General features: G+C 49.3%; 1 protein-coding gene across 1 annotated transcript; it reads right to left on the reverse strand.

Annotated features, from left to right (window-relative positions):
- Positions 1-5,421: 5,421 nt before the first annotated feature.
- On the reverse strand, positions 5,422-7,648 carry FRAT2 (FRAT2, WNT signaling pathway regulator). Its single transcript, XM_025396937.1, has one exon. The coding sequence runs from the start codon at positions 7,508-7,510 to the stop codon at positions 6,809-6,811; it is 702 nt and encodes a 233-aa protein (XP_025252722.1). The 5' UTR covers positions 7,511-7,648; the 3' UTR covers positions 5,422-6,808.
- Between the last annotated feature and the right edge of the window lie 7,926 nt (positions 7,649-15,574).

Consider the following 15,574-nt stretch of genomic DNA (forward strand, 5'->3'; position numbering starts at 1 on the left):
AAAAAAAAAAAAAAAAAAAAAAAAAAAAAAAGAAAACCAATCCTTTTCTAAAATTCAAATGCTCAAGTTCTACTTGCCTGTCCTGTCCACGCCTATCTATAATCTGCAGGAGAAAACCATACAATAGGCCGGGTCTGGTAATCCCAACACTTTGGGAGGCCGAGACGGATGGATCACCTGAGGTCAAGGGTTCGAGACTAGCCTGGCCAACATAGTGAAACCCCGTCTCTACTAAAAATACAAAAATTAGCCAGGCATGGTGGCATGTGCCTGTAGTCCCAGCTACTTGGAAGGCTGAGGCAGGAGAATCACTTGAACCCATGAGGCGGAGGTTGCAGCGATCTGAGATCATGCCATTGCACTCCAGCCTGGGTGACAGAGTGAGACTCCATCTCAAAAAAAAAAAGAAAAAGAAAGAAAACTGTGCAATTTCTTCACAGGAATTGGCCTTTAGGTTCATTTCATTCTCACTCTCACATTTTATTTACTGTCATTATAGAATTATCTCAGGGACTCATATGTGAATGTCTTCTCTTCCCCAATAGATTATATATTTTGTGATGGAAGAGGAGTGACAAGATGAAGAGGATGTTTTAGGCAGATTGTCAGGCCTCATGGCATGGGGAGTGGTCTGGAGCTGAAAGGAAACACTGATGGTCAGCCAGATCGGCTGAATGGCTGCTACAGCTCCCAGGCACCCAGGCGATAAGGGAGAGGAAAACACCAGACGTTTCCAAAAGAAAACCGGTAGGCCTCAGTTACAGTACTGTGTAGCTGTAAAATCGTGGCTCTGGAGCCAGACTGCCTGGCTCCTTCCTTGAAAGTTCCTTCCTGTGACCTTGGGCAGGTAACTTCACCTCTCTAACCTTACCTTCAGTTGCAAAGTCCGATGATAACAAAAAAAAGTCCCCCCCCATAGGGTTGTTGTGAGGATTAATTGAGCTAATGCTAGTAGAAATGCTTCGCCACTGCCTGCAACACAGCTGCATTTAGCAACAGCCGCCAGGGTACTGGTATTTAGTAAATATTTGCAGAGCAAACAAATGGGCAATTTCAACAGACTGGCAGAGGCTAAAGGAGTGGGGTGCTTGGGACGTAGATGATGCGTTGTGGTGCCTACAAGTCTGAAGATGGGAAAAGAGGGACTACAGCTAAAAAGGGAAAATGGCCAAGGGAAGGATTCACTCACTCCTGTAATCCCAGTACTTTGGGAGACCGAGGCGGGTGGATCACTTGAGGTCAGGAGTTTGAGACCAACCTGGCCAATATGGTGAAATCCCATCTCTACTACAAATACAAAAATTAGGTGGGCGTGGTGGCACATGCCTGTAGTTCCAGCTACTCAGGAGGCTGAGGTATGAGAATCGCTTGAACCCGGGAGGCAGACGTGGCACTGAGCCGAAATCACACCACTACACTCCAGCCTGGGTGACACAGCGAGACACCATCTCAAGAAAAAAAAAAGGGTGAAATCAAAGGGAAGGTACTATAAAGGTCTAAGTTCCTGGAGGAGTGGGACGGTACGGGGTCCTCCGCCAGGGCAGGTTTGAAGGGCAGGGCTTAAAGGGACTGTGGTTGTGGATGCCACAGGACAGCTCCCTATGTTACTAACTGTCCTGCCACAGTGTGGCTGGAACCTGACAGATTGGCTGCTGAAAGCATCCTTCATGCCTGGGACGGATGGATATGTTGCTGTTGTTTTTGTGTGAATGAATTATTTGTAGCTGACGCTATAATGGAATGAAAACTAAAACTGATAGCAAAGAGTTTAAGTGTTCCCCCTTATCAACTGTCAACTGACTCATAACAGGTAAAATCACAACCCCCACTTGACAGGCTGCCCAGGCAGTTTGTTTGACTTATTGATTTGGGTGGGTTAAAAAAAGCAAGGGCTGGTTATCATCCTGTTACCTTTGCCCTGCCTTTTGCCCATTTCTGTAACTGTCTAAATTAGATTCCACAGCCTAAGATTGGTGAAAAATGGTTTCCTATAGGTTTTCCTGAAAATCTTTCCTAGACACTGAAGTCACAAACCCCTTTCGCTGATGAACCATAAATAGTACTTTTCTTCAGCTGGGCTAAGGAGGGGAGGAATCCAGTGCAGATGTTCAAAACACGCTACTTAAGGGTGCTGACGAAGGGAACTTGAGAATTAACTTCAGGATTCAAAAAAGACAGTGAAAGTCATTGAATAAGATCTGATTCCATATGCCCCAGACCTCTGTGGCCTGACTACAGAGGATATACATAGCGATTACAGATACAGCTGTGTTTGTGTTATGTGCACATGTGGACCCACATACATTCCCCACTTCTACTGTTCACCCTAGTCTCCCTTGGCTTCTCTTGGTTCTACTTTTATTTTGTCTGTTCCTTTTGTGTAGTCTTCTTCCTCCCACAGAGATTTGATGAGTTGGGTCTTTGTAAAGTGCTTAGAACACAGGCCGGGCACACACAGGATGGGTGTGGTGGCTCACGCCTATAATCCCAGCACTTTAGGAGGCTGAGGCGGGTGGATCACTTGAGGTCAAAAGTTCGAGACCAGCCTGGACAACATGGCAAAACCCCATCCATGCCAAAAAAATACAAAAAAAAAAAAAAAAAAAAATTAGTCAGGTGTGGTGGTGCCTGCCTGTAGCTACAGCTCCTTGGAAGGCTGGAGGCAGGAGAATCACTTGAACCTGGGAGGCAGAGGTCGTAATGAGCTGAGATCACACTACTGCACTCTAGCCTGGGCAACAGAGTGAGACTGTCAATAAAAAAAGAAAGAAAGAAAGAAAGAAAACAAAGTGCTTAGAACACAGCCTGGCACATGGCAGGCACTACTGCACATTAGCTAGGGTTACTACTGCCCATCTCCCAGGCCCCGTTCTGTGCCCCACCCCATCCCACCCCCTTAGTCTTAACTGCCAAATCTTTATCTTAAGCCCTAAACCCTCTCCAACTCCTACTCATTTATGAGGCACCAGGCTTCTGTCCTTGTAACTTCCCATGTGAAACTCCTAACTCTCCAAACACTCCCCCCTCCCCCACACACACCATTTCTCCTTATTATTTCCCTATTGCTCTGGTCCTTCTAGGCTAGAGACTTGCAGAATGTTATCAGGGAAACATGGGCATGGGCCCCTTCAGAAGACGAAGTTGTCTCAACTCTGTGCCCTTCCACTACAAGGGGTTAGGGATATCCTAGCCAAAATCATTCCTGAGCTAAGAGTACTAGGAATGGGCTATCCCAAGCTGCAGCATCTTGGAAATGGCCATTGCCTCCTAGACAAAGACACTTCCCCAGGCCCAGGCTCTCCACAGGCTCTGCAAATGGCTGGATCAGTAGCAAGAGGTGGGGTGTGTGAGAAGAGCATTGTGTGTAGGCTCAGACAGCGGGCAAGAGGACCAACTTAAGTGCCCTGAGTTCTGATTCTGCTCTACCACCAATAATTCCTACCTTTCACCATTGTAAAAAGCAAAGTAGGGCCAGGCACGGTGGCTCACGCCTGTCATCCCAGCACTTTGGGAGGCCAAGGCGGGTGGATCACTTGAGGTCAGCAGTTTGAGACCAGCCAGAGCAACACAGTGAAACCCCATCTCTGCTAATAATACAAAAGTTAGCTAGGAGTGGTGGCGGGTGCCTGTAATCCCAATTACTTGGGAGGCTGAGGCAGGAGAACTGCTTGAACCCAGGAGGTGGAGGCTGCAGTGAGCCAAGATCATGCCACTGCACTCCAGCCTGGGGACAGAGCAAGACCATGTCTCAAAAAAAAACAACCAAGTGCGGTGTCTCATGCCTGTAATCCCAGCACTTTGGGAGGTCAAGGTGGGCGGATCACGAGGTCAGGAGATCGAGACCATCCTGGCCAACGTGGTAAAACCCCGTCTCTACTAAAAATACAAAAATTAGCTGTGTGTAGTGGCACGCACCTGTAGTCCCAGTTACTCGGGAGGCTGAAGCAGGAGAATCGCTTGAACCCAGGAGATGGAGGTTGCAATGAGCCCAGATCACATCACTGCACTCCAGCCAGGCGACAGAGCGAGACTCCATCTCAAAAAAAAAAAAAAAAGGTATTGTAAAAGGTGCCAACCAGGAACCAGGGTGCCTGCCCATAACAGGGATCAGCTCCCTCTCCACCTAGGCAAGCAGAGAAACACTCAGATCCTGTAGGCCTTTTCCTATTGTCTGTAGTCCTTATCTGTAAGATGGAAAAATAGTGCTTACCTCATGGCACATAAAGCCATGTGGTAGTACCAAGAATGAGCAGCTATCACTTTTTGAGCAATGAAGTCTCCCCTTCAAGTCCTAATTTAACCCTTCCAACTCCCCTATTAAGTACTATTGTTTTACAAATCACAAGGGAAAAACTCAAAAGTCTGACTTGCCCAGCATGACACAGCGGGTGAGCAGAAAGGGCTGAGTCAACTGAGCATCAGCCTTCCCTCTGCAGCCCCAGCCTTGGGAGTGTGCTGAGCAGGAGAGGTTCCCTAGGGGCTGGTTAGTAGAGCTGGGCAAGGAAGGGGTAAGGCAGGGGCCAGGTGTGGTGGCTCACGCCTTTAATCCCAGCACTTTGGGAGGCTGAGGCAGGCAGATCACTTGAGTTCAAGAGTTCAAGACCAGCCTGGGCAAGACAGTGAGACCCCCATCTCTACTAAAAATATAAAAAATTAGTCTGGCATGGTGGTATGAGCCTGTAGTCCCAGCTACTCAGGAGGCTGAGGTGGGAGGACTGTTTGAGCCCAGGAGGTTGAGGCTGCAGTGAGCCAAGATTGTGCCACTGCACTCCAACCTGGGTTACAGAGTAAGACACCATCTCAAAATAATAAAATTAAATTAAAAAGAGAAAAGGGCAAGGCAGGAACTAGGAAGGGATTCAGCAAGCGCTCTACGTCTGGGAAGATAGGGCAGAGAGAGAATGAGGAGAGGAGGAGGGCTACTTCAGTCAAATCTAACCCCCGACTGCTCAAACCAAGCCATTTTACAACTACCAAATACACTGCTGTAAAACCCTGTTTTTCTCTCCCAAGGCCATAGCTCAAGACTAGGTCAGTCTCAAAGGGGAAACCAGGCTGGCTTCGCCCGTGCCCTCCCCATTTTGCACAAAACGTCCAGATGAAAATCCACCTCCCTCCACCACAGCACCTCTTTGCTCTCCAGCCCAGAAAGCATTTCTAGAATACTTTGCCTTTCCACAAAGGGAGGAGAAGCCCATCTTGCAGCTTCTAAAAACCTGGACTTAATTTTCTGATCTTGTGGAACAAAAACTCAGAAGCCTCAAGTACTGCGGCTCCACTAGCATTCTGTGCCCTGCGGCATTGGCCCAAACCATTTGTCCAGGTCCCCCTATTTAGTCCAAGTGCCCTCTTCATTATTAAGAACATCCCTATATGCTTTTCTGCCCCTCTCCCACCTTCCACCAAAATGCCAAACCGTGCTCCAAAACAAAAGCCAAATTTATTCAGCAGACATTTTAATTATGAAATCCTATAAATCAGGACCACCACAATTTCAGACACTCCGTTGCGAAGTGTACATCAATAGCTACATCTGGAGGATGAACAAGCCATTGAATCTTTTAAAAATTGGTTTAGCTACCTTAAAGTTCGGGGGTGGCACCTTACAAAAGCGCCGTCAAGTTTCACAAGGGTACAGCCAGCGGCTTCTCCTCTAGGAGAGTCACATTTTAAAACCGGTTTCAGACACAAAAGAAGGGCTGACACGGGAGGAGGAAATAAATAGTGCGGGTGAGGAACCGCCAAGGCCGAGGCCCATGGCTCCATGGAGGGCCAGAAGAGAGCAGAAAAACGTCCAGGGTCTCTCATGCATTCCTATAGACACCAGAAAGGGTGGAATAAGAAAGCTCAGCTGGGAGGACAGGAGAGAGACTCAAGAGATTGTTTATGACTGTTTCTGAGACAGTTCCTGGCATGGCCGTGAGTGGCCTACCGGGAGTCCTGGAAGCCGGCAAGGAAAGCACAGAAAACAGGAAAAAACTCCCTACACATTCCTCTCTGCCTGTTTGTGTCCTCGGGAGACTCCAAGTGGTGGTAAAGCACCGACAGGGCTCTTCTTGGAGCAAGAGAAAGAAGACTCCAAGTGAGTAAGGTCTCCCAGGAAGCCCACAGCAAACCGTGACCTTGACCACAGGTGGCAAGGTCAAGTCATTCACAAGTCCACATTCAAATCCAACTCTCCCACCTGCAAAATTCTTCACCTCCCTCCAGTCCCTTAACTGGAGTTCACATCTCCCACGTTCACCAGCCACGGAATCGGTGGGAGAAAGGGGCAATGCCAACCCACCCACCACCAAACTTTTACATTCTTCTCCCCTCTGGAATTTCTTTGCACAGCAATTGTAGCACCACTTTCACTAAGTTCCTCCACAGGAAAATAACAAGAAAATGTATGCGTGTCGTTAGTTTTCAAGTATTGTTATAAAGCCATCGCGATTCCTGCCCCTGAGCCCTCTTTAAACAATCCAAGCTCACGACGCCCCCAAGGGCTAAGTGAGGTACAAGTCGATGCAAGTAGCTGCCATAGTTCTCCCAGTTTATCCCAGGTCCTTGGGCTTGGATGGCCCGGGAAATTCTCATGCCCCACGGACGCACCCTGGCGCACGCATTTCTCCACGCTTAAGTTTTCTCCGACGGCCTCGCCGCAGCTGGTAACTTCTCGCGGCTTGAGATCTCTCCCCACGCGCCTCCCCGCAGCCAAAGTGGTCGCTCCCAGGCTGGCGACGTCGGCTTCAGCTCATAGTTAGTAGGAACTGGACGCTGTTGGGTCTACGCAGCGGCCTCCACTTTCTCCTCCAGGAGGCCTGGGTCAGAGCAAGGAGCCTGAGGGCTGCAGGGCAATGGGGTCGGGTCCGCTGCAGCCTCCCCCGGGCCCAGGGGCGCTTGCGGGGCCCGTGGCTGCAACCGCGGCGACGGCTCGTTGGAGCCTCCGCACGGCTTCCTTGATGAGGTTTCCCGAGAGCACCAGCTGCTGCAGCAGCCGATGCGGGTCGTCGTCGCCAGCGCGTGCCCCGGCTTGGGTCCATCGTCGCTGCTGCAGGCGGCGGGAAGTGACCGCGTCCCTGAGCCATCCTCGCCGGCACGGCCCCGGCAGCGCGCTGGGGCCTGCGGCGAGCTCGGCCACGCAGTAGGGAGCGGCGCGTCCCCGCACGCGGCCGCGGTCCCCCAGGGCGCAGCGCAGGGCCCCAGGGGGCGCCGGGCTCACCGTTTCAGCCGACGCAGGCGGCAGGAGCAGCGGTACCGCCGGGGGCCGGGCCTTGTCCGCCGGCACCGCCGCAGCCAGGGGCCCCGGGGCCCGCAGCGGCGCCCCCGGGGGCGCGCACGGCGAGGCCGGGCTGTCCTGCGCCGCGTCCAGCTGTAGCGTCTCGCCGATCTGGGCCACCAGCCGGTCCACCTCGCCCGAGCTGCCCAGCGTCACCGACTGCTGCAGCAGGAGGAAGCTGTCCTCCTCTTCTTCCTCCCCCTCCGCCTCCTCGCCGGCTTCCTCTTCCTCCTCCCTCCGGCACGGCATGGCCCCCAGTCCTGACACCCGGAGCTGTGCGGGCGTCGCTGGGGGCTTGGTTGCCCGCGGGCGCGGGGCTGCGGGAGAAGCCGGGGCAGGGGCGGACGCGGAAGCCGGAGCCCGCCAGGAACTCGAGCCGCGCGACTGCCGCCGCGGGAGCCGGAATCCTGCCGGCTCGGGTTGATTTGTAAACAATGGGTGACGTCGCGCCGGGCCCTACCACCGCGCCGGGGCGGGGGTGACGCGCTAGCCGGCGCGGGGGCGCTGGGCGGCTCGGGCGGCGGCCGGAGCCGTCCCGCGTCTGTGTTCGTTGTCCCTCCAGGAGGGGGTCCGGGGCGTGGGGACTGATTTCCGATCGCCCGGGCCCGACAAGCGGTGCAGGAACGTGGCGCTTCGGCGGAGGCAGGGGTTGGTTTCTCCCACGCAGGGACACACCCACACCCACTCCGGGCCCGCCTCCTGGGCCGCGGCCTCCCTCCCCACGTGTCGGCCGGGCCTAGGCCCGCCCGGCTCCCGCCCCGCGCACCCGCAGTTCCCGGACCCTGGCGTGGGGGAGGGGTGGGCTGCCGGGGATCCGGCTTCGAGAAGGCGGAGCGGGGAAAGACGGAGGGAATTGGCAGTGAAGAGGCTGCGCCTTACTTATTTACTTATTTATTATTTAGAAAGGGTCTCTGCCGCCCAGGCTGAAGTATAGCGGCGCGAACACGGCTTACTGCAGCCTCGAACCCTGGCTTAATCGATCCTCCCACTTTAAGCCTCCCGAGCAGCTGGGACCACAGGCGCGGCCACCACGCCTGGCTAATTAAAAAAAGTTTTTCTTTTTGTAGAGACGGGGGGGGGGTCTCACTATTTTTGCCCAGGCTGGTCTTGAACTCTTGGGCTCAAGGAGTCCTCGCTCCTCGGCCTGCGAAAGTGGGGTTACTGGCGTGAGGCGTCGCGCCCGGCCTAAGAGGGGACGCTTTGAAGCAGAGCAGAGTCGCTCTGAGGTGAGGTCCCAGAAGCTTTCCCTCCCTCAGTCTTCAAGCCCCGGGCATATCATTAGAATAGGACTCACCGCCGCTCCGCTAAAGAGTTGATTTTGTCTTTTTTTTTTTTTTTAAGGTTCAAATAGAAATATAGAGGATTGGCCAGGAGCGGTGAGTGGCTCATGCCGGTAACCCCAACACTTTGGGAGGCCGAGGCGGGCGGATCACCTGAGGTCAGGAGTTCGAGACCAGTCTGGCCAACATGGTGAAACCCCCTCTCTGCTAAAAATACAAAAATTAGCCGGGCGTGGTGGTAGGCGCCTGTAATCTCAGCTACTCGGGAGGCTGAGGCAGGAGAATGGTTTGAAGCCGGGAGGCGGAGGTTTGAGCCAAGATCACACCACTGCACTCCAGCCTGGGTAACAGAGCGAGACTCCCTCTCAAAAAAAAGAAAAAGAAAAATATAGGGGATGGAAAAAATCTCTCATAGCACTCAAACATGGTTCACATTTAATTTTTTTTCCTTTTTAGCCTTTGTTCTATGAAAGTGTACTATACAAACACACGCATACAATGTTATACACTTTTCCACTTTGCCTTACATCATAAGCGTTTTTCATGTTGTTGCATGCACTTTGAAAACATTTTAATGATTACATAAGTTTCCATCAAGTGCCTGTGCTTTTAACATTTGCCTAATTTCACCATCGTTAAGTGCGTGACTAACATTTTTGTGCATAACACTTTATTGATGATTCTTTCCTTAGAGCATATTCCCAGGAGTGGAATTTTAAGTCACAGGAGTTGGGTATTTTAAGGTTTACTGATAAATGTTCAGGAAATCTCTTTCCAAGAGTTAGGTAAATGTACTCTACCATCATTAATGTTTGAGCATATGTCCTTACATCTTCACTAGTATTTGAGTATTATCATTGAATTTTTTTTTTTTTTTTTTTTTGCAGATTATATAGGGAAATTTTCTCCCTTCAGTTTGCATATCTTTGATTTCAGTTAGGTGAGAGTGGTTTTCTAAATGTTTGTTAACAAACTGTACTTCCTTTCTTATGAATTGTCTATTTCCTAATAAGATTTTCCTAGGGAGTTTTTCTTACGTATTTGCATGACTCCTTTACATACCAAATGTTAACCCTTTTCTTTCATATTTTGCTGCAAATACGTCTCCAGGCTTTTGTTGGCTCTGTACAGTCATTTTTTCCCCCAGTAAAACCAAATTTTCATGTAGGCAAATTTTAAAATCCCTTTGAAATTTCTAACACGATGCTAAATTTGGAGTCTCCGTGCTGCCAGAAAGTTATTAAATATTCCATTCTACTTAGATTTTTCAAATGCCTTGATTTTTTTTTTTTTTTTTTTTCAAATCCATCTGGGATTAATTTTGGTCTTTGGTTCAAGGAGATGACATGAAATTAATTTTTTCCTGGAGAGCCTGCCAGCCAAAGGTGTATTTCTTCACTAGGAAAGAGGTGTGAGGGTAGCATAAACACAAGCTGTCTGGTGAGTTTCCAGTTGCTGGTTGAGCTGGTAGTTGTGAGGAGTGGGTGGGGCTGGGAATGTTTTGATCAGTTTGTTGTGTGAAGTCAAAAGAACCCAGAACAGGTTGTACGAAGACCTAGATCCAAGTCTCATTCCTGCCACATCCTGGGTGTGGGACTCCAGGCAAATCAGTTTACAAGTGTTTTCACTTGTAAATGGGAAAAATAATCCCTGCCCGGCCTCCCTCTGAGGATTGTTTTCAGGATCAAATGAGATAATGGGAACGGGTTTTGTCAGGCATTACACAAATGTAGGATTAGGTCCAGCGGTTTACTAACAGAGGCCTGGCTCAATTCCAGCGAGTGCCCCCTGGGGAGCATCTAACATATTAATGTTGAAGATCCCTCCCATGCAGCCCACTGGGTGAAACGTACCCTGAAGGTATTACTTCCCTGTACTTGCCAGGTTTCTTAAATTCTGCCTCAGGTCTACCCTGACCTGGGATTGTGTAGGGCTTTACTGAAGTCAGTCCAGAGGCTCCCAAGCCCCACGGTGAGTTCCCACAACTAGTTCTGCAGGTTTGAGTGATGGAGACTTTCCCAGTGGGCAGCCTCCCACCTCCATCTCTGGAGGACTGTTCACACACTTTACTGATGAGGACTGAGCCATTCCCCCCGGAGAGACTGATTCTCATTTTCATTCCGATGGTACTTACTGGAGAATTTCAAGAGGAATGAAAATTAGGGGAGGGCTTATGGATTTCAGTAGAGTTAAAATGGTAATTTTTTTCCTCCTTTCTGTAAGATGATGCCTGGCTGTAAGTAGAGAAAAGCAGTTTTATGGTCCATTGACTTTAAACATTAATGGGTCTGATTTAGCTATTGTCTCTCACCCAGCATCCCTGGAAGTTGTTTTTGTCTTCCTGTCAGGGTAATTCCAATAGTGTTCTTCGTACTATAGGAAATGGAGCTTTGAGATGGCATTCTTAAAAAAAAAAAAAAAAAATCTTCCCTTTGTAATGTTGCTTTTGTGTGAAGATTGCTATGTAAATATGCTGGGACTTGGATATTATACTATTCATTACAGAGATGAATTCATTACACAAGACCAGCTCCATTTTCTGGGGGCACCTCTCTGGAGAGCTCTGAGAGAGGGAAGTGCTATGCTGGACCAGTGGGAGGCAGAGAAATGTCCTGGATTAGGAAGCAAAATACAAGATGCTAGAAAGGCTCAGATGCAATTAAAAGTAATGAGAGGGTATCAAAAAGGGAAGCGATGAGAACTTGTGTGCCCAGCACATTGGCTCCCTGCCTGGAAAGAGACACTCTCGGACAGCATTCAGAATCACCCAGGGAAGAACAGAATTCAAGGGTTTTCTGCATTCACTTAGATTGCATTGAAATTCTCTGCAAGAAGTTTGCTTTCCACACAGACCTTGTTTCAAGTCACCTGCCCTCAGAGACAATAGCTATGGTACAGTGGGATGAACACTAGGCTTGGAAATAACCACCTGGATGGGGTCACTTTATCCTTCTGTGCCTCTGATTCCTCATCTGTAAAATGGGGGACAGTCCCTTCTTTATGAAATGGTTTTATTACATGAGAATAATATGTATGGGAAGACTCATCATGTGGACCCTGAGCGTGGTGTTGGCATAGGTTCTAGGGAGTAGAAATACTCTTAGGGATGTTGAAGTTTTGTTTGGTTTTTGAGATGAAGTTTCGTTCTTGTTGCCCAGGTTGGAGTGCAATGGTGTGATCTCAGCTCACTGCAAACTCTGCCTCCCAGGTTCAAGCGATTCTCCTGCTTTAGCCTCCCGAGTAGCTGGGATTACAGGCATGCGCCACCACGCCCGGCTAATTTTTTGTATTTTTAGTAGAGGCGAGTTTCTCCGTGTTGGTCAAGCTGCTCTGAAACTCCTGACCTCAGGTGATCTGCCTGCCTCGGCCTCCCAAAGTGCTAGGATTACGGGCGTGAGCCACCGCTCCTGGCCGATGTTCGAGTTTTTTTTTTTTTTTTTTTTTTGAGACGGAGTCTTGCTCTGTCGCCCAGGCTGGAGTGCAGTGGCGCGATCTCGGCTCACTGCAAGCTCCGCCTCCCGGGTTCAGGCCATTCTCCCGCCTCAGCCTCCGAGTAGCTGGGACTACAGGCGCTCGCTACCGCGCCCGGCTAGTTTTTTGTATTTTTAGTAGAGACGGGGTTTCACCATGTTAGCCAGGATGGTCTCGATCTCCTGACCTCGTGATCCACCCGCCTCGGCCTCCCAAAGTGCTGGGATTACAGGCTTGAGCCACCGCGCCCGGCCGATGTTCGAGTTTTTAAAAGGGCAAATTCTAAGTTGTGGTCTATCAATGGATGAATGGATAAACAAATTGTAGTATAGCCATACAGCAATTTTTTTTTTTTTTTTTTTTTTTTTTTTTTTTTTTTTTTTTTCNTCTTGCTTCATCGCTCAGGCTGGAGTACAGTGATGCGATCTCAGCTCATTGCAACCTCTGCCTCCCGGGTTCAAGCAATTCTCCTGTCTCAGCCTCCCAGGTAGCTGGGATTACAGGCACCCATGACTGCACCTGTCTAATTTTTGTATTTTTAGTAGAGACGGGGTTTCACCATGTTGGCCAAGCTTGTCTTGAACTCCTGACCTCAAGTGATCCACCCACCTCAGCCTCCCAAAGTGCTGGGATTACAGGCATGAGCCACCGTGCCCAGCCAATGCAACAAAATTTTATTCAGCCATGAAAAGGAATGAACTATTGATACATGCAAGAACATTTTGCTCAAAAACATGCTGAGTGAAGCCAGACACAACATAAGGCGGGCGCGGAGACTCATGCCTGTAATCCCAGCACTTTGGGAGGCTGAGGCGGGCTGATCACGAGGTCAGGAGTTCGAGATCAGCCTGGCCAACATAGTGAAAATCCAGCTCTACTGAAAATACAAAAAATTAGCCGGGTGTGGTGGCAGGCACCTATAATCCCAGCTACTTGGGAGGCTGAGGCAGGAGAATGGCTTGAACCCGGGAGGTGGAGGTTGTAGTGAGCTGAGATTACGCCATTGCACTCCAGCCCAGGCAACAGTGCGAGACTCCGTCTCAAAACAAACAAACAAACAAACAAAAACCCTCATATTGTATGGTACCAATTACATGAAATATCCAGAATAAGCAAATCTATAGAGTTAGAAGCAGACTGATAGTTGATTAGAGCTGGGGGGTGATTGAGGTAGGGGGTGACTGCTAACAGGCAAGGGATATTCCTTTGGGGTACTGGAAAAATTTTGAAACTTGTTAGAAGTGATGGTTGCACAACATTGCAGGTGTACTAAATGCCACTAAAATGGCCACCCTTTGAGATCTCTAATTTTTTTTTTTTCCTGAGATGGAGTCTTGCTCTGTTGCCCAGGCTGGAGTGGAGTGGCATGATCTCGGCTCACTGCAACCTCCACGTCCTGGGTTCAAATGACTCTCCTGCCTCGGCCTCCGAAGTAGCTGGAACTATAGGCGCATGCTGCCATGCCCAGCCTTGAAATCGCTCATTTAAAGCAGGGCACTGGGCTGCAAGCTTGTAGTCTCAGCTACTTGGGAGGCTGAGGAAGAAGCCTGGCTTGAGCCCAGGAGTTCAAGACCAGCCTGAGCAACAAAGAGAGACCACCCCACACCAACGGACTCTGAAAAAATAAATACATAAATAAAGGAATAAAATGGCAAATTTTATGTTATGTTAATTTTGCCTCAATAAAAATAATTATATACTTTATGCAGTATTTGATCAACTTCTTTCTTGCTTTGTAGTTGGAAATGCAATCTATTTGCTGATGTAAAAACAATCACATCTGGCCGAGCATGGTGGCTCACGCCTGTAATCCCAGAGCTTCGGGAGGCTAAGGTGGGAGGATCCCTTGAGCCCAGAAGTTCAAGACCAGCCTGGACAACATGGCAAAATCCTGTCTCTACAAAAAAAAAAAAAAAAAACAGTCAGACAAGGTGAGGTGTGCTTGTGGTCCCAGCTACTCGGGAGGCTGAGGCAGGAGGATTGCTTGAGCCCTAGAGGTTGAGGATCTATTGAGCGATGATCATATCACTGTACTCAAGCCTGGGTGACAGAGTGAGAGACCCTGTCTCAAGAAAAAGGAAGAACAAACCTTCTTCATGTTAGTGTGGGAGATAGCAACTCCACAATGCCACTAGCACCGCACCACCTGCAATAGCTATATAGATTGTTCTGAGAATTTTATTATTATAATTTTTTTAAGACAGGGTCTCACTCTGTCCCCATCTGGAGTCCAGTGGCGTGATCTTGGCTCACTACAACTCTGCCTCCCAAGCTCAAGTGATCCTCCCACCTCAGCGTCCTGAGGAGCTGGGACTGCAGGTACACACCACAACACCCAGCTAATTTGTAGATTTTCTATAGAGATGGGGTTTTGCCATGTTGTCCAGGCTGGTCTTGAACTTCCAGGCTCAAGCAATCCACCTGCCTCAGCTCCCCAAAGTGCTAGAATTACAGGCATGAACCACCACACCCAGCCCATTTATTTATTTTTACAGACGGGATCTCACTGTGCTGCCCAGGCTGAAGTGCAATGGTACAATCACAACTCACAGCGGCCTCAACCTCCTGGGTTCAAGCAGTCCTTCCACCTCAGCCTCCCAAGTAGCTAGGACTACAAATGCATGCCACCACACCTGGCTAATTTTTTTTATTTTTTGTAGAAATGAAGTCTCACTATGTTGACCAGGATGGTCTCCAACTCCTAGGGTCCAGCCATACTCCCTTCTCAGCCTCCCAAAGTGCAATTCTTCCTCCTCAGCCTCTGAAAGCCCTGGGATTAAAGGTGTGAGCCACTGCACCTGGCCATGTTTTGAGAATTTGAAAACAACTCTATTGTGTTAAATGCTGAACTTCTGAGGTTTGTTACAGCATCTAGCATAACCCTAATGCAGAGGAATAAAGGTTATCAGGGAAAAGAGAGGTGGGGAGAGAGCAGCACATCTAAGTACCATGAAAAAGTTCATGACATTATCTTTATGAAATTATGGCTGGCACGTAATGTCTGGGGGAGAGAAAAGAAGAGGGCATATTAAGGGTGCAGTGATGGGGGAGCTGCACTGGTCAATGCAGGGCCTGGTTGTGAGTGCAGGTGGGCAAAGAGACCTGATTTGCATTTGAAGAGGAATGCACTCTACCCCTAGAAGAGGCACACTCTACCCCTAGAGGTGCCAGGCTTAGGGGACTGACACAGGAGGCAAATCCCAAAGATGCGAACGGAGAAGGCAAACGCCAGTTTAGGACTGATGGAAAAATTGCAGACTCTGATCAGACACAGCCCAATGCCTTCCCTCTTCTGCCACAGCCCAGTTGAGTTACTATTGGCCTCCATTCCAGACAGCTGCCACATTGTTTTCCAGGTCTCCCAGGCCCTCTATTTCACAGAATCCCAGTGAGTTTCTCCTACACAGGGTGGGTTGCTTCATTGAGGCAATTCTGAGTGTCCCTCCCTGGGTAATATGGTTTATTGGGGAAAAGAAAGGGCAGATGACTCCAACCATCTGTAGACTCCAACATGCAAGTACACTTTTTTTTTTTTTTTTTTTTTTTTTTTTTTTTTTTTTTT

Source organism: Theropithecus gelada, chromosome 9, assembly GCF_003255815.1.
Source record: "Theropithecus gelada isolate Dixy chromosome 9, Tgel_1.0, whole genome shotgun sequence".
NCBI classification, from domain to species: Eukaryota; Metazoa; Chordata; class Mammalia; order Primates; family Cercopithecidae; genus Theropithecus; species Theropithecus gelada.